Here is an 18767-nt window from a genome sequence, read left to right as displayed (position 1 = left end):
CTCTATAGACCAGGCTGGCCTCAGACTTACTGACCTCTGCCTCCCAAATGTAGTAATTAAAGGCGCGGGCCACCACCACCCGCCTAGTCCACTTCTCCACGCCCGGGTGCTGGAATTTGGGCATGTGCCAGCACTAGCTGCTGTGCACTAATTTTGATTGCTGTCAGTGTCTTCGAACCCTGTGGCTTGTTAATGGAGGTCCTTTCTGTATGACACATACTGAGAACAGCCAGTGTTCACTCTCCCTTTCTAACCTTGGGGTTGGCTGAATAAGATGAGTGGGTGATCCCATTGCCTCCAGTGCCATCTTGACCTTGATAACGTGGAGACACTTCTTGGCTGCTCCTACCCATTTCCACAGCAGGAACACTCATTTCTGTCCTGGTCAGATGTTCTTTCTCAAACACAGCACAGAACTCCATCTTCTGCCTTAAAAAGAAAGAAGTCTCTGGAAGGCTCCCCAACCTCTTTCTGAATTTTAAAATGACTGCATCTGCATCCACCTGTGTTGCTTGAGGACATGATCGTGATGACAGAAAACCCAACTGTGCTTACAGAAGGTTGGGGTCAAGAAACAAAAGGAGGTGGAAGACATGGAAGAGCCCAGACAAAAGTACAAGTCACAGCAAAAGACCTCTTCCCAGTTCTGGTGCAACCCCTTGTCCTCTAGGGGGCGCTGTAATAAGTGCATTGAAAGGTATTATTCTAATACAGGCAACAATTGCAATTAGTATCTAGTGAGCACACTGGATATATTTAGAATATCTACAGAGCCTAAATATTCACACAATGTGAAGAATTGTAGAGTAGTTTTGGTTCTGTTGCTGAGACAGGGTCAATCCTCCTGGTTTGGCCTCCTCTGTTCCAGGATCAGTGCCAAGTGGCTTTCAGTTAAGTGAGAAACAGTGTTTTGGGGAGAAAGGAATGTGGATGAATCTCACTTTTGGAATGATTTTAAGAAGGGTACTATTCTGTTTATTGAAGTAAAATTGAGGCTCTAGGTATGGCGATTCAGACTTGTAATTCTCAAAACTCAGGGATGGGGAAGGAGGATAGTCAGTTGAAGCCAGCCAAGACTACATGTGAGACCATCCCCAAAGCAAAAAAAAAAAAAGAAAAAAAAGAAAAAAAAAAGGCAAAACAACAAAACGTGAAAGAAAATCAACCAAGCCACCAAAACATATGGGACTGAGGTGTAGCCCCAAACCAGACCGTCTACACCACATGCCTGAAGGCCTGAGTGAGATGATGAGACTCAAGCAGAGCTAACAGCCATTATACTGTTTCTGATTTTTTAAAAAATGTTTATTTTTTGAGAATTTCATATATGAATACTGAATTTACACTACTCCACCCTCCTCCTCCACCTGGCTTCTCTCAAGTCCCTTTCCCCCAATTCACGGCCTTTTACTTTTAATTGTGACTGTTAAATACACACACCTATGTATAAATCTGTAAAGACGGTCTTCTGGGTTACTGTGGCTCGCATGTGTTTAGGCTAACCTAAGAAGCCATTGATGGCCTGTAGCTCTTCCTCCGGGGGTGGGGCCTTGTGACTTTTCCTCATTCAGTGTGGTCATGGGCATTGGTGTTTTCGTTTTTAGGTCTTGTTTTAGTTGACCATATCGTTGTGGCTTTCCTATCATTTATGGAAGACACAATGTTGCAGTCCTGGTCCTCCGGCTCTCTCAGGCGGAAGGGCTGGGCTGCAGCTGCGTCAGTTGGGGCGGATACTATGTGGTCCGTTGTTCTTAGCAGTCTGACTGGTTGTAGCTTTCTGTCACAGTCTCCTGCCGCACCACCGGGCTTCTGTGAGGAGAGCGAGAGGTACACAGCTCAGGTGAAGCCTCACACTCCGGGGGTGGGCCTTTAGTATGCAGGTGGCACTGGGGCCTTGCATTTTTTTTTTTCTGGTGCACACCTCTGTGAGCATCTGCTTGTCTGTGTATAAGTCGGGGTTCGCTAAAGAAACAGCTGAAGACAGGATGATTTACTCGATATGGGGTTTATTAGTTTGGCTGTCCAGGAAGTCCAACAATGGCTGTCTCATATGAGAGAGGCCAGGAATCCGATAGTTCCTCAGGTCACCAGGCTGGGTGCTCAGGAGGTCCACTCTGGCCCTGAAGGCCTGAGGGTTTCAGCAGAACCTGGTCTTCTGTCTGTGTTGGGATACTAAAGCTGGTTCTAATGTCTCAGCAACAGACTAAGGTGGGCTTGCCAGTGAGGTGAGGCCAAGCAGGCAACAAGCAAAACTTCCTCCTTCCACACGCTCTTGTCAGGGCAGCGAGCAGAAGGTGCTGTCCAGATTTAGAGCAGGTCTTCCTGCTTCAAGTATTCTGAGTGAGAAAAGCCCTCACAGGCTTGCCCAACAGTTTGGGGTTAGTTGATCACAGATGCAGTCAAACTGACAGCCAGGATGAATTAGCCACCGCAGTCTGTCATTAGTTTCTGTTTTCTCTCTTGGACAGGGTCTCCCATGTAGTCCTGCCTCTGCCTCTCAAGTGCTGGGCTTGCAGACCTGAGTCACCATGCTTGCTTTAAATATCTCAGATAATCTTGGACATGACGTTTGACAGGACCAGAAAACAAAACCAGAAGAATTAAGAATCACCAAACCTTATAGACCTGTACCATCACAAGGCCAGAACTTATCACAGTTTTTTTTTGGATTCTGACGTTCTTCCTTTATGCTACACTAGAGCTGGGCTGGCCTTTGGCTATGGGTATTGAACTGTAATCACTGGAAATCCAGAAAGTCAGATTGTGTTGCCAGCTGCACTTAGGAGCATGAAAGAAAAATGTGAATTGGAAATGCTTTTGGAGGTGTTAAACCACCTCTACAGTTCAGATTTGAACTTACAGCCATTCTCCTGCCTCTGCCTCCTGAGTGCTTGGATCCCAGACATCAGCTAGTAGGCCCTCTTCTGCTACTCTTTTAAAGCTCTGGCTCTTTTTTTATTTTCAGATCAGCCCCAAACTTTAGCTTTTTGTATTGTCTGGGTACAGTAGCAGGATACCTTCTAATTCCTCGTCAGCACTCAAGAGGGGGACAGCGCCAGCAACAGGAAACTGCCAAGAGGCGCTCCAAACCAGAGTGAGAAAGAATGGGGTGTCAGGAACGAAGTTTCTCTGCAAGGTTAAGAAATCACCGCAGGCAGACTGTCTTTACTCTTTCCTGGCAGCCACAGAGAGCGACGCTGAGCCCTCTAAATGAAGAGCTGTGCCTGAGCAAGGTCACCTGCCAGGGTCTGGTGACAGGTTATCTGTGCGAGTTCACGTCTCTCCCTGCGGGCCCTTCAGCCTGCCAGCCGTTCCTTCTGGAGGGATAGAACAGCCGAGACCCGGGCTCATCGTCCAGGCGCGACTCGGACTGGCCATCCCGCAGGAGTCTGTGAAGGAGGTTGCTTTTAGGTGATGGACAGATGCTGTCTCAGTTGGCTGGGGACCAAGGTGCCCCTGGGAGGCAGGAATGCCAGATTGGGGCTTGCTCCGTCAGCTTCCTCCTATCCCGCCGAATGGAATGTCCCTGCTGTTCCCAGACCCTACCCACTGTAGCTGGACGAGGGCGCCGTTCCGGGGCTAGCGGCGCCCACGGGACAGAGGGCTCGGCGCGTGGGGAGGAGGGCACGTGGGGAGGGCGGGTGAGCAATCGAGGGAGGTGGGCGCTGGGCTGGCGCTCCGGAGACCCGGGCTCTGCGCCCTCCAGCAGAGGCGCCGCACAGCAGAGTGGGCCACCGCGGCCACCGCAGCGCGTTCTAGGGGCTGGCAGCGGGCAGTGGAGGGGCGGCTGCGCCCGCGCAGCAGAGCCGAGCCCAGCGGAGCCGAGCGAGCGCGCAGCCTGGCCGCAGCCGACTGCCACAAGCCATCGCCGCCACAAAGAGCTCCCTGAACCCAGGCGGCCGGAGCTCCAGGAACTGTGCGGCACAGGAGGCTCTGAGCTGCGGACCAGGGGGAAGGGACCAGACTGAGGATGGCCCGGAAGAGAAAGCCCCCTAACATCCAGGGTGAGTCGCTCTCGTCCCCACGTTCACATCCATCTCTCGGCCCGCAGGATCGCAGCTGAGCTCAGCCAAGTGGCAGGCGGCAGCGGGCAAGAGTTTGCCTTCTGCGGGGGTAGGGGTGGGTGGGGAGGGGCGCCTTTGCGCGACGTTGTTTTCCTTCGCGTGCCTTAGGGACGCTCCGGGAGGAGTTTGTTGCTGGCTTGGAATCTGGAGACTCTGGTCGCCACACTCCTTCCCTACACCTTGGTTCGGGAACTGGTTATCTGTTGCTTCTTCCTGGCCCCTCCGGGCAGTGCCTGGAGGGGAGAAGCTACTTCTCTCTTGGATGCTGGAATCAGTCTCTCCTTCTCCAGTCCCCAGCTGCTGTCACTCCCTTCGTCTGCCTCTTTTCCCAATGCCTCGCTCCTCTCCTCTTCTTCATCCCCAGGGTGACAAGTTCTGCATCCATTTTCTCCACCTTCCCATTCTTAGGAGGAGACGGTGGTTTGGCTATCTGTTACTACTAGCCAGGTTCCTTGGGGGCTGCTATCCAGGTGGGCAAAGATTCCAGCTGGGTCTTGCCCCCTGTTGCTCCTTTGGCGATAGGCTTCCAAAAACTTGGAAAGTTGAGGGGTGGAAAGGATGGCAGGAGGTTATGGGAAAAGCTTGTTGCTGGAGTGACTAGAGGCACCTCTGCTCTGTCTGGGCAAAACCCTGGAAAGCTGCCTCCTGCGTGGCGCCGGTCAGCCTTGGGGAACAGGTGTTCTGAGCGCGGACTGGGAGACAGTGACTCCTTCGCCGCAACACTGCGGACAGAGGGAAGGCGGCGGCCGGGCACCGAGCAGTGTGAAGAGGGCTGCCTAGCTAGGCAGGAACCAAAGCTGAGCGTGGTGGCCAGGAAAAAGTGGCGGTGTTTGAAGTTGGACTTCAACCAGTGGATTCCACAGCCTGTGACACAGAGTCTCTTTATGATCTGGGGGCTATACCAAAGAGAACTGCGATCCTGAGATGAGAGCTGGGGCCAGGATGGCACACACTGGTCCACAGCAAAGCAAGGGCCTTTGACCTGCTTCTTGTTATTTCTCCCTAAACCTTGCTTCTGGAAGATTAGCTCCTCTCCAGGCATCGCTAGGGGAACACAACTTTACTTAGGTCCTCTGTCTGGATGTCTGGATTGTGAAGAATCCAATGGCTTACTGGGAAGGGTTAAAAATCATGATTCTAGATTCTCCTTAGACATCATTACAAACCACTGTGGGTATTTAGCTGCTGTGAAACTACCACCTAGGAACAGCGACTGTTCTTAAGTGACTTTTCTTAAAAAAAAAAAAAAAAAACAACTGTAACTCCTGGGCAGGGGTAGAGGCCTTACACGTCATGCCCCACTACTGATTACTCCGAGTCTGTAGAGGCCAGTGGAAAAGAACGAGTGAATTTATCCATGCAAGACACTTTCTCTCCTTGCCACAGAGTGGAGAATTTGTCTAACCCCAGACTGACAGAGTGCACGCGCTACACTTTATGAAACCATATGGCACCAGGGAACCAGGCAGGAGGACGCCTTTCAGCTCTGCTGATGTTGCTCTCCGCTGGCAGGAAGGCAGTTCCTCCTCTCCCTCCCCAGCCCGGCAGACTGCAATGGGCCTTGAAGGTGCAGAGTCTCACTTTAAGGTACAGGCTACCTGAGGGGTACCCACTAGCTGAGGAAAGTCATACTTTAGGAAGGATTCTTTTTAGTCAAGGCTTACAAATGAGGCCAAATGACAGTGACCTAACTAGAGACCTATGGATAGATACTGCACCTCTTCTCCTTCCTCCCCTCTCCTCCTGCTTCTTCTGAACACCAAGACAGCTTTGGTTTTTGTCACAAAGCAACAGCCCTTTCTAGAGTGAACCTAGCTGACAATGGAATGATTAAGAGACAGGATTTTGTCATTTACCTGTTAATGGTTGATCCAGGAACACAGATAACAAACTTCCCAGGACACATAGACCCAGGCAATTTCAGCACAGTTTTTAAGCCAAGGTTCTCTAAAGAGAAAGGTTGGCTCAAGCTCTCTTGACTCCTGTCTCTCTCTGCTAGTGCTGAGCTCCTTTTCATTTCAAAATTCAGATCATTTGCTATTTCTTAGAACAAAGATGCATTAAAAGCCTTTTGCAATTCATGACAGCAGACAGTTTGGCATGCCAATACACAGAGGGACTCAAACCTAGAAAGTTGCCATCTAAACACTTATGTCAAAGTTATACCTGTCTGTCCATCCACCTATCTATGTTTTTGCTTTCTGATACAAAGTCTTGCTGTAGTTCAGGCTGGATAGGAACTCACTATGTAACCAGTCTAGCCTTGAACTCATGGCAATCCCCCTATCTCAGACTTGTAGCTGACACAACAGGCATGAGCCATGCCAGTCTTCAGTCTTGCCCTGAACAAAAGTCCCTGGCTGCAGGCTTGCTGAGCTAATGTTAGAACAACCACAATACCCACCTGGTAGAGGGAAACTTCTGGGCTTTGGGGTGACTTTCCTGGATAATATCCATATCTTAGCAGTAACTATCCTGTGGCTGTGCTGATACCCTTTGCACGAGCTGTTCCTCTGCTCAGCTGCCCTGCCTGTGGGGAAGAGTCATGCTGCAGCTTGTGGCTTCCTGGGAGTTTCCCTGGCACCAGGTCCTCTCTAACCCCGAGATGCCTCTCATCAGGTTGTCTCTTTCCTTACTCTCCCCTTAGTCCCACGTCCAACCCACCTACCTTAAGTTTCTCTCCCCACTCCATACCCCCACCTCTGCCTCCAGTTTACCCTGGAGATCTCTTCTATTTCCCTTTCCTGGGGAAATCCATGCATCCCTCTTTGGGCCCTCCTTGTTATCTAGCCTCTCTGGGGCGGTGGATTGTAGGCTGGTCATCCTGTACTTTCCTCCTAATAACTATCTATGACTGAGTACACACCATATTTGTCTTTCTGGGTCTGGGTTACCTCACTCAGAATGATTTTTTTTCTAGTTCCATCCATTTTCTTGAAAATTTTATGAGGTTATTATTATTTTTTTTACAGCTGAGTTATAGTTCATTGTGTAGATATACCACATTTTCCTTATTTATTCTTTGGTTGAGGGGCATCTAGGTTGTTTCTAGGTTCTGGCTGTTACAATAATGCTGCTATGAACATTGTTGAGCAAGTATCCTTATGGTGTGATTGAGCACCATTTGAGTATATGTCCAAGATTGGTATAGCTGGGTCTTGAAATAGATTAATTCCCACTTTTTTGAGAATCTGCCATATTGATTTCCAAAGTGGCTGTACAAGTTTTCACTCCCACCAGCAGTGGAGGAGTGTTCTGCTTACTCCACATCTTCTCCAACATAAACTGTCATCAGTGTTTCTGATTGTAACCATTCTGACAGGTGTAAGATGATATCTCAGAATCATCTTGATTTATATTTCCCTGGCGACTAAGGATGTTGAACAATTATTTAAGTATATTTCGGCCACTCTTTTTTTTTTTGAAATTTCTTCTGTTGAGAATTCTCTGCTTAGATCTGTATCACATGTTTTAATTGGATTATTTGGTATTTTGGTGTCTAATTTCTTGAGTTCTTTATATATGTTAGAGATCATCCCTTTGTCAGATGTGGGGTTGGTGAAGATCTTGCCCATTCTGTAGGCTGCTGTTTTGTCTCTTTGACCATGTCCTTTGCCTAACAGAAGCCTTTTAGTTTCATGAGGTTTCATTTATTAATTCTTAATCTCAGAGTCTGTGCTACTGATGTTATTACATTCAGGAAGTGGTCTCCTGTGCCAATGAGTTCAAGGCTACTTCCCATTTTCTCTTCTGTCAGCTTCAGTATAACTGGATTTATGTTGTGCCATGGTGTGCAGGGCGACAGATGTGAATCTATTTGCATTCTTCTGCATGCTGACATCCAGTGATGCCATGGTGTGTATGGCGACAGACATGGATCTATTTGCATTCTTCTGCATGCTGATATCCAGTTATGCCATGGTGTGTATGGTGACAGACATGGATCTATTTGCATTTTTCTGCATGCTGATATCCAGTTATGCCATGGTGCTCATTTTGATCTCTCATCCAAAGAACAGCTTTTCAAAAGGGCAAATGGAATTTTCAGTGAGTCCAGGATCAATGTCTTATAAACCCAAGTCAGTTGAGTTGGCAATGGTGATGTTAGCCCTCCTCTGTCGTAAGAACAATCAAGACGTCTGCGGTGGTTTGAGATCTGAATTGAGCGCTTGGTTCTAAGCTGATGGCACCATTTAAAGAGCTTATGAAGCCTCCACGAGGTAGAGCTTTGCTGGAGAAAGCACTGAGCAAGGCGTGGGCTTTGAGGGTTCACGGCCTCTCCCCACTTCTAATTTGTTCTCTTTGCTTCTTGCTTGCCATTGAAGCTGTGATGCCCCAGCTCCCCACACTGTCTGTCTGTTGCCATGGCTCCCCTCAAGCCCAAATAAACTCTTCCTCAAGCTGCCTTTGGTCAGGTGTTTTATCTCGGCAACAGAAAGAAAGTGATACACCTTCCCTCTACGTTGCTGAGGTTCCAATTCTAAGCTTGGAATTATCTGTTTACCCAGCTTCTATGGACCGAGCACTGCTATGTGCCAGGGTGTGTGAAAAGCATCAGGCACATAGCCATGACCATGACAAGCCATGAGCCTCAGAGGGGGCTTAGAGGGGCAGGTAGTGCGTGAATCAGAAAATTTCATCTGGTGATTGATACCATGAAGAAGTTAAGCAAGACAGCGTATTTCGGTGACTGTGAGGTCACGTTTGGTTGTTGGAAGATGATATTTACATTGGGAAGGGAGTGATGGAGAGTGATTTGTACGCCAAGACCTGGAACACAACCCTGTAGACTCTCAGGAAGGAATGGAGCAGTAGCTGAACAGGTTCCTGGACAGAGGGGTGGCCAGTGTGCCTGGAGAGAAGGGTGTGAGATAAAAACAGCAGGAGAGAGCCCGGATCTTTTTTATTACAAAGGAGAACAGAATTTTAAGGGAAGTGAGAAGCCATTGGCTACTCACTTGATTTTCTGTCTATATCACAGTTCTAAAGAGGTAGAAAGCCAGGTGCCATGTTGCAGACTTGTAATTCCAACACGGGAAGGCTGAGAAGGGGTGCTGTGGTGTCGGGGTGCTACGCCACATGTTTCCAGGTCTTTAGCTCCAGTTCAAGGACGTGAAATAAAGGCATGCACAGCTTGCAATGCAACAAGGAAAATTGCTCCAAAAGTAAGATGACTACAGAAGGAAAGACGTTGTCACGAGTGACAGTGACCACGTGAGGGACAGTGCTCAGGGACCCCAGGTCTCAGGAGGAAGGAGGGATTGTTGCTAAGAAACGTACCATGCACAGGTCTTTGTTTCAATTGACAGATTTAACTCGTACAGCCTTTTTTACACTGCACCTGCCCCTTCCCAGAGAGCATCTGGTTTTAATCCTGCACATGCCTGGTTATACAGAGGTGTAAGATGGCAAACAAGGTTTCTCATTGACGTTCACTTAGAGGGTGTGATGCGCCTTACTGTGAACACCCTCAGAACTAACCCAGGCCGAGGCCCAGCCCCCTCTAACTGGCCTGTGACTGAGTGGAGACTGCCCACATTGGATGGTGAGTGAAGGAAGTGGGAAAGCCCAATGTTTGCAGAGAGGTGTCTTGTCACCCAGTGCGAGGGTACTAGGTTGTGACAGGTTGATGTGCACATTGCCTGGAGAGGGATGTGTGTGTGTGCATGTGTGTGCGTGCGTGTGTGTGCATGTGTGTGTGCTCAGTGCACAGAGGGGAGAGTTCTAGGCTAACAACTGCCCAGATCAAGTAGAGTTCAGGCTCTCTCTCTCTCTCTCTCTTGAGACAGGATTTCTCTTTTAGTCTTGGTTATCCTAGAACTAGCTCTGTAGACTAGGCTGGCCTTGAACTCACAGAGGTCCACCTGGCTCTGCTTCCAGAGTGCTGGGATTTCAGGGAGTAAAGGCACGTGTCATCACTGACTGCCAAGTTCAGGCTCTTAAACCATTTTCTCACCCTGCCTCAGGAGGACTCAGAGTCAACTATATAGTGAGTTCCATTACAGTTTAGATCACAGAGTGAGACCTTGTCTTAAAAAAAAAAAATGAAAATAAAGGAAGTTGATTCCAGGGAGGTGGGTGGGTTTCTCTACATCACCTCCCTAGGCAAAGCAAAGTAAGGTAACCCAAAGACTTTTCTTTTCTTTGTCCTCCTGCCCTTTTTCCTTGCATGGAGAATTGAACTGATGGTTTCATACTCACTAAACAAGTGCTCTATACCCGTGAGCAATGTTCCCAGACCACTTGGTTTACTTTTGATATCTTGAGACTGTGTCTGGCTATGTAGTCCAGGCTGGTCTGTAGGTTACTATATAGTTCAGGCTTCCTTCCTGCTTCAGCTTCCCACATGCTAGGATTATGTGTGAACTCAGACACACTTCACTTTCTTCCTCCTCCTCCTCTTCCCTCTTATTTCTTCCCCTCCTCCTTCTCCCCCTTTTCCTTCTCCTGCTTCTTCTTCACCTTTTTGATGGTGGTGGGGTGGTTTGCTCTTATTATGCCTGCTGGCTGTCCTAGAACTCACTCAGTAGACCAGGCTGGCCTTGAACTCACAAAGATCTGCCTGCTTCTGCCTTCCAAGTGCTGGGATTAAAGGCGTGCTTCCCTGCATGTGGCTCAGACCTCGCTTTTCTAAGTGTTTAGTTATACTTCCTATTCCCTGTTAGAATGCACCAAGAATAGCTACAATATTTGTGGTTGAAACATGGTGTCTCGTTCCACAGAGAACAAGGATCAATTCAACAATTTGCTACTTCAATTTTTTACAGCGTGTGTGTGCATGTGTGTGTATGTGCATGCCATGGCATATGTGGAGGTCAGAAGACAACCTTCTGGTGGTGGCTTTTTCTTTTCGCCACGTGGGTCACAAGCCTCTAACTCAGCAGCAGAGACTCAGAGCCTGTACTGGCTGAGCTGACGGCGGTGATATGATTTGCTTAGTCTTGCCGACCGAGAGCAGCTCTCAGTGTAAGTCCATCTGAGAGAGTTTAAGAGTCTGAAGGAGGGTACGGAACATACTGCTCAGGGGTGGAATATGGAAGGCAGCTCATGTCTCTTAGGCAACAAAAGAAGCCCAAGAAAGGAGAACAATGTTGGGAGAGGGGGCACTGGAAACCGCTTAGACCCCAGACAATTTATGATTTTGCCAAGAGCCTTGGGAGCCTGGTGTGAGCATGCTGCAGAAGAAAGCCTGTCATTTAAGCTTGGAGGGCTGGCAAGTCAGGGCAGCTGCGCTTTTGGTGACCTATTACTCATGTAGCATTGCACATAAAACACTAGTATTTTTACAGTGTGTGTGTGTGTTTGTGTGTGTGAGATCACAGACCTTACACATGCAAACAGCCTGGAGTCTGAATAACTACCATTATCATGAGGGAGGGGCTGTGGATGAATTGGTGCTGAAATTTGGTCCTTGCGCCTCAGAACTCACAGTGCTGCCAAGGGGACAGGGCCTTCTCGGCTGCTTCTCTACATCTTAAGCCTTTCTGATGAGAAGATGGCCTGGTATTTAGGGATGACATAAATAATGCTTTGTTTTAAACCTCACACATCTACTCTCACTTTCAGAGGTCTGTTTCTTTGCCAATGATTATCGATGAAAAATAAAGAAAATTTGAAGTTCCAGAGTTTAACACTAAGGAGATACAGATCTCCTCCTGTGTTTTCTCCTGTCCTCAAAGTGGCCCTTTAGAGGCTGGTAAGGCTGATAGAATCTCAAGCACTATGTCACCAAGAATGGGGGCTGGTCCTTAGTGACACCGTGACATAATGCGTTTGTGACATCATTTTATTTTCATAGTAGTGACAGTCACAATGTCTGCTCACGGTTGACTTATTGAGGAACGGCACAGTGGGAGGTGAGTCAGATGGCCATAGAGCGGCAGCCTATGTCTGGAATCTGGAAGGGGTTTGCTTAAGTTTATCATTTGAAAGTGTATATTCTATACAAGTCAAGGAATACAGACGTGCACACATGTGTATATGGGCCTACATACATACATGTAAAGCCATAGCCACTCTTCACTATGCTATCCATACATATATTGGTATCTGACCCTCAAGAGTTTTGGTGTTACTTTGGTGTTCATCTTTAAGTCATTTAAGCACATGGTAGCAAGTCATCAAGCACCTCAGTGTCCTGAGCTTGCCAGTGGTGGATGCACCCCTGTTCTTCCCTTCCCCATGGAATCTGGGCTAAGCGAAGGCACAGACGAAGGTAGGGTCGCACACACTGATGCCCAGTCTCCTGTGTCTTCTGCCCTTGCACATGGCTCATTTTGAAGAAAAACGCTTCTGTATTATGAAACAGTATGAGCATGTCCTGTAGAGGCCATCACCTCCTGTGGGAAGGGGTTCTCCACCTCTGCCAAGTTTCCTGACATCTGAGCCTCCACTAGCATTTGCCTGAATTTCATGATTAACCTTGACCTGGGGCCACACAGCCAAGCTGTGTTTTTGGATTCTAGAATCGTAGAACTGGTAAGGAGATAATAGGTGTTTACTATTGTCTTAAGCTACAGAATTTTGTGTTAATTTGTTGCATTAGGTAACGAGCATGCTTGTAGCTATGGTTTCTGCATTTCTCTCTGCTGGGAGGCATGGGGCGCTCTTCCTTCACCACTGTGTACATACTGGGGCAGTATGAGAGAGAACTGAGCTGGCCCTGTAGTGTGGTGGGATTAGTGTGCTTGCTTGTGCCGTCTCTTTAAGGGTCCCCGGCAGCTTATCTGCTGCTTCTGGGCTCCCAAGAAAGAAAAGAAGGAAGCCATTAATTCACAGTCTTCATTAATACTCGATTGGCTTTGGATCTTAGCTCTTTTTTCTAATTAGTGAATTTCGCTTAGATCTGAATTAGTGCTGAGATCCCCAAAGTCCCTTTCATCAGCTGGTTTCCTTCCCTCCTTTCCTGGGGAATCTTTTGCTCCTGATCTTCAGTTCTGCTAGTTTAGAAGCTTGCTTAGAAGTCACCAGCCTAAAATCCAGAATAATAGAGAGAACACACAAGGCCTACAGCCTCTTATGAACCAGAATAATAAACACAAGGCCTACAGCCCCCACAGCAAGCCAACCTACAGATAATCCCTTACAGCTTAAACCTTCAATTCTTACCATAAAATGGATCAAGTTTGTGAAGCAATACATATGTTATAGTCTGGTTTGCCATTCTACAATGTATCTATACGTGAAAAAATGCTATCATACGAATATACTTTATTTGACAATTAAAAAAAAATCTAGAAGAAAACTCTTCAAATCTACTAATAAAACCTCTCCAATTTGTATTTAGACAACTCTTTCTACCAAAGAAGCCCTTTCTCTCCCCTCCCAGCGAGAACTTTGATGTTTAACTAGGAAATCCAGAGAGCTGGGTATGGTGACATGCATCCATAATTCCACTGTCTGGGAGGCAGATGTAGAAGGATCCTGACAGAGGCCAGCCGAGGATCTGTAGGCAGTTTAAAGCTAGCCTGGGCTACATAATGAATTTTGAAAAGAAAAGAAACCAAGAGAGAGGATAAAGAAAAGAAAAATAGCCATCTTGTCTACCCTTCTAAGATATTTGGGTGAGATAATTGTCTCATTTCACCCACCTGCTCGCGACCCTAGCTGGCCGTCTGCTCTGAGCCAGGCACTGTTCTAATCGTCCAGAGAACAGCACAAAAGTTTGCAAGTCAGATAGCAAAGAGGGTTCAGTAGCAGGCAGATTGTTGGTTACATGTGAAAAGCGCCGTGAGAGCAACGGTACAGCCAGGAAGGGGATCTGGATCACTGCTCCTGAGTGACGCCAGAGGGCAAGCTGGGGTGTCGATGATGTGGGGAGAGTCAACATGGTGGAGGGGCGATCCTTGGGAAGTCCCCAAGAGGAAAGCCATGCGTGACACTTAGATTTCATTGTCATTGCTTGACACGACCTAGACTCATCTGGGAAGAGTCTCAGCGAGGACTGTCTACAGAGGGGAATGTCTTCAGTTAGCTGATGTATGGGGATTTGACCCTCTGTGGGCAGTACCAGTCCCTAGGAAGGGGTTCTGAATGGTATGAGTGACAGAATCAAGCTGAGCACAATAAGCAAGTGAGCAGGCGCGTGTGTAAGCAGGCATGTGAGTGAGCAGGAATGTGTGTGAGCGGGCACGTGTGTGAGTAGGCATGTGTGTGAGCAGGCACGCATATGAGCAGGTGCACATGTTAGCAGGCACGTATGTGAGCAGGCACATGTGTGAGCAGGTGCACATGTTAGCAGGCATGTATGTGAGCAGGCACACGTGTGAGCGGGTACATGTGTGAGCAGGCACATGTGTGAGCAGGCACACGTGTGAGCGGGTACATGTGTGAGCAGGCACGCATATGAGCAGGTGCACATGTTAGCAGGCACGTATGTGAGCAGGCACATGTGTGAGCGGGTACATGTGTGAGCAGGCACACGTGTGAGCGGGTGCACATGTTAGCAGGCATGTGTGTGAGTAGGCACGCATATGAGCAGGTGTACATGTTAGCAGGCATGTATGTGAGCAGGCACACGTGTGAGCGGGTAGATGTGTGAGCAGGCACACGTGTGAGCGGGTACATGTGTGAGCAGGCACACGTGTGAGCAGGTGCACATGTTAGCAGGCATGTGTGTGAGCAGGCACGCATATGAGCAGGTGCACATGCTAGCAGGCACGTATGTGAGCAGGCACACGTGTGAGCGGGTACATGTGTGAGCAGGCACGCGTGTGAGTGGGTACATGTGTGAGCAGGCACGCGTGTGAGTGGGTACATGTGTGAGCAGGCACGCGTGTGAGTGGGTACATGTGTGAGCAGGCACACGTGTGAGTGGATACATGTGTGAGCAGGCACACGTGTGAGCAGGCACGCGTGTGAGCGGGTACATGTGTGAGCAGGCACGCATATGAGCAGGCACACGTGTGACCCGGCATGTGTGCACTGTTCTTCCTCTGCCCTTGACTGCAGGTGTGACAAGCAGCTTCAACCTCCTGCAAGTATTTGCTCCTTTTAGAAACTTGAAGGAGCCCTTTATGTAAATTTCGCTGTTTACTGAGTTGTGTTTTAATGTTCAAGTCTAAAGACAAGATACTATTTTTAAAACTGATGTTCCATTAATATCTTAGGAAACATTTATTACCATGTTGTCTTACAAAAAGGTTCCAGTTGTCTGAAATTTAGCTGATGGCTTTATATATTTTGTATATATAAGTTAAAAATATAAAAAATTATGAAAATTAAAAAGAAGCTGCTTGCTGGGCACGCATACGTGAACAATCCCAGTGTTGATAGCATCCTTCACCGAGCTCAGCTGGCTTGTCTTTATCCTTGCTGACCCACTCCCCTACGTCTTTCGTTTGCCCAAGCATTCCATCACATTCTTTCTGCTGACAACACCGTCAGTGAGCGTTTTGGTGGCCGAAGGACCACTGTGTTGTTAAAAATGCTGATAATAGATTGATGTGTCCAGGGCCATTGTGGCTGCCTGACTCTGACCTGAAACTGTCCAGAATCACCTGTGGAACTCAGCCCTGGCTTTAGCCACCACGAAAGTTTATGTTACTGAAGTGCTGTCGTGCCTTGAAGACAACTTGTTTTGGTCGTCCACAGAAACCCCAGAAAGGCTTGAGTGGCAGTTGCTCTCTGCATCTGAGTCTGAGATGGCAAATGTTTGAACTTCTGGGATCAGACTTCTGCTTGCCCCTGGTCTTCACTCCCAACTTCTTTCTCCAGTTTAGAGCTGCCTTCCCATCCTGACTCTGCCCATGAACTGTGAGGCCAGCAGTGTGGAGCTGGGCTACATTTGGGAGAAAATAGGCAGCTAACAGCTCTCTGTGGCTATATGTGTTTTATAAATGACTTCATGTCTTCTTTGCAACAAGATGATTTATATGCAAATAAGTGTTAGATGAGATTAAATTACCAGAGATTAAATTAGTGGAAAAAATTTAAAACTCTTAATTTACAGAGTTATTATTTACACTTGGATATAGTACTGTCCTAACTCAACTCCTATTTCTTTATTTGTTTTGGAAGGTGCTATCTGATCTTCGCTGATAAATAATTTCTCATGGTGGCACACACCTTTAATCCCAGCACTCGGGAGGTAGAAGCAGGTGGATCTCTGTGAGTTTGAGGCCAGCCTGGTCTACAAGAGCTAGTTCCAGGACAGGCTCCAAAGCTACAGAGAAACCCTATCTCAAAAAAACAAACAAACAAACAAAAAAAAACAAAAAAAAACCAAAAAAAACAAAAAAACCCAAAAAAACCCCACAAATAAATAAATAAATTCCCACGAAGATGGTCTTATAAACTGCACCTTGTTCATCTAGTAGAGGCCGAGAGCCCTTTAGCCCATCTTCTCCCACCCCATCCTCTTCCTGGCCCTTGCTTATCTGATGAAGTCACTCACAGGACTGGCCTTAGGTCTTTTCCTTTGCTGCTTTGTTTATCTGATGAAGTCACTCACAGGACTGGTCTTAGGCCTTTACCTTTCTCTCTTCCTGGCCTTTGTTTATCTGATGAAGTCACTCACAGGGATGGCCTTAGGTCTTTACCTTTCTCTCTTGCTGCTGTCCCAGATTGTATTCAGCGTTCATCATTTCTAGAGTACTAGAATTCCTTCCACTGCCTGATCTCCTCCTTGTAGACTTCGATCGATCTCCAGCCTGTTCCACCCTGCTGTGGACATGACATCTCTGAAAGGCGAAGCTGCTTGTTTTATAGCCCTAAATCCCAGAACAACTTCTCAAAGCCTGCGCATGGAAGAAACCGCATTTCACAGCAAAGGCTGCGAGTTTGGATCCTACCCGTTCTTTGCCTTCCTTCATCCCCCACATTCATTTTAATTTTGACAATTCATTCCTTTATTCTTCTATCCTTATGATGTTTGTTTTTTGTAATGTCCTAAATTCCCACATATCCTTCAAGACTCAGTAAAAATATCAATTCCCCTGTACAACTTTCCCACATCCCAGTCTGGGCTCCTTCCTTTGAGATAAGCAGTTTCTCCTCTTTGCTTCCATAATTCCTTATGCACCCCTCAAAGCCACACTTCTGGAAGGGAGCCAAAACAGGGCTTCCCCATGTGTCTACCTGAGCAGACAGGGTTTTTCCAGGTCTCTACCTGAGCAGACAGGGTATCTCCACATCTCTACCTGAGCAGAGAGGGTTTGTTTGGTCTTTGTTCTTGTTTGAGAGAAGCTAACGCATGGCCTTCATGTGATCTAGAGTAATGTGTGTCTCTTCTCTTGTGAAGACTTAAGTGGAGAGACAGAATGGAGTTGCCTGTGGCTGTAGGCAAAGAAGGGTCAAGAGTAGGTTGTCATGATATGTATCTACTTTATTCCTGCAGGTGGAGAGGGCCCTTTGCAAAGGGCTGTGTATGGAGGTCATGCTGTGGATTCCTTGGTGTAAGAGCATTCCTCAAGAGTGGACCTTTGGCCTGGCTGGATTGTAGCTCTGTAGTGGAGCACGGTCCTTACAGACAGTTCACTTTTGGGCTGGGGCTTAGCTCACTGGTGGAACCTGGTTTGCCTAGTTTACTGTTCTTCGTAGGGAACGACTAGGTCAGAAACTTAACAAATTGCCCAGGATTCACCGTTGTACCCCAGAGGTACCAGTGACAGAAGATATCTCAGCCAACTGGGAATTAAAGAGAGAGCTCACATTCTGATGGCTGCTGGGTCGGAGTATGGGGAGAGAAGAAAGCAGCACAAGCCATGCTCCAGGGTGCTCCCTGTGTCTTCCCACCTGCTCCTCCTATCAAGTCATCCCTGAGATGTCAGGAGGGGAGGAGACCCAAACACAACGTTAGATTAGTGTGCAGAATTAGACAAGACAGAACTTTCTAATAGCTGATGGCAAAGTTGTTGTCATGGAAAGAACTCTGAAAGAGGCTGTCGGGGATGGAGGAGGAGAGCCTGTCAGGATGTGTGAAGGTGGTGATGGGGCGTGGAGCAGTTTCCCGACTGCTACTGAGCCCAGCTCAAGTGATAATGACTTTTACAGATAAATTGTAAGGAGAAGGAAGAGATGGAAGGGAATGCTGCCTGGATTATAAGCAACTGAGAGAATTACTGCAGTAGGGATGCTTATTTAGATAAAGGGCTCAGTTAGTTTCCTGATGCCGTCAGACTTCAAATGTCTACAGATTTGGGGTTTGAGAGTAAGGGCAGTAACTCATTAACAGATTCTGTCCAAGACTGACTTGTCAGATCTCAATAAGCTTTTGTACATAACAGGAAGCCAAGCCTTCTTTTATGGACTGCTATATGCTTTTCCTACCGTCTCATCCTTTCATTTTTTTTGATTTATCATAGAAGCATTTTCATTAAAATTCTGAAATTACATTTCCCATTGCCGACAATGTAGCTTTTAAATCGTGGCTTATAATAGTGTCATTAGTGGTTGGCATTTTTATTTCTTTATCGTAGGGGACCCAAATGACTTAAGCCTTTTGAATATAAGCCAGTTCATTTAGCTAGCTCCATCATTTCCTAAGAGCTGAGATTTAGCATGGAACAGTTTTAACAGCTCTCTGATTGATTAGACAATGAACATTTGGGTTCAAACATATAGTGCATTGTAAGATTTGGGGCCCCTCTTCCAGTTCCCCCAATTTCTCTTTAAGCTTCTATCTACTAAGACTTGTATTTCTTGATCCTCTTTTGGAATGAAGAGATTAAATCACTGGAGTCATTAGCTGTTGAATTTAGCCCT

General features: G+C 47.3%; 1 protein-coding gene across 2 annotated transcripts in view; it reads left to right on the top strand.

The window, feature by feature from the left end:
* Positions 1-3573: 3573 nt before the first annotated feature.
* Slc44a5 (solute carrier family 44 member 5) overlaps positions 3574-18767 on the top strand; it is a 242757-nt gene continuing 227563 nt past the window's right edge. For both annotated transcript variants that reach the window (XM_041649914.1, XM_041649905.1), the window contains exon 1: positions 3574-4004. In XM_041649914.1, the coding sequence (XP_041505848.1) occupies positions 3971-4004 (34 nt within the window). In that variant the 5' untranslated portion in view covers positions 3574-3970. The remainder of the gene's footprint in view (positions 4005-18767) is intronic.

The sequence above is a fragment of the Microtus oregoni genome, unplaced genomic scaffold (genome assembly GCF_018167655.1).
Source record: "Microtus oregoni isolate MIOR12 unplaced genomic scaffold, Mior012 000000F_ref0000247, whole genome shotgun sequence".
NCBI lineage: Eukaryota > Metazoa > Chordata > Mammalia > Rodentia > Cricetidae > Microtus > Microtus oregoni.
This window is presented reverse-complemented; position numbering and strand designations above follow the sequence as displayed.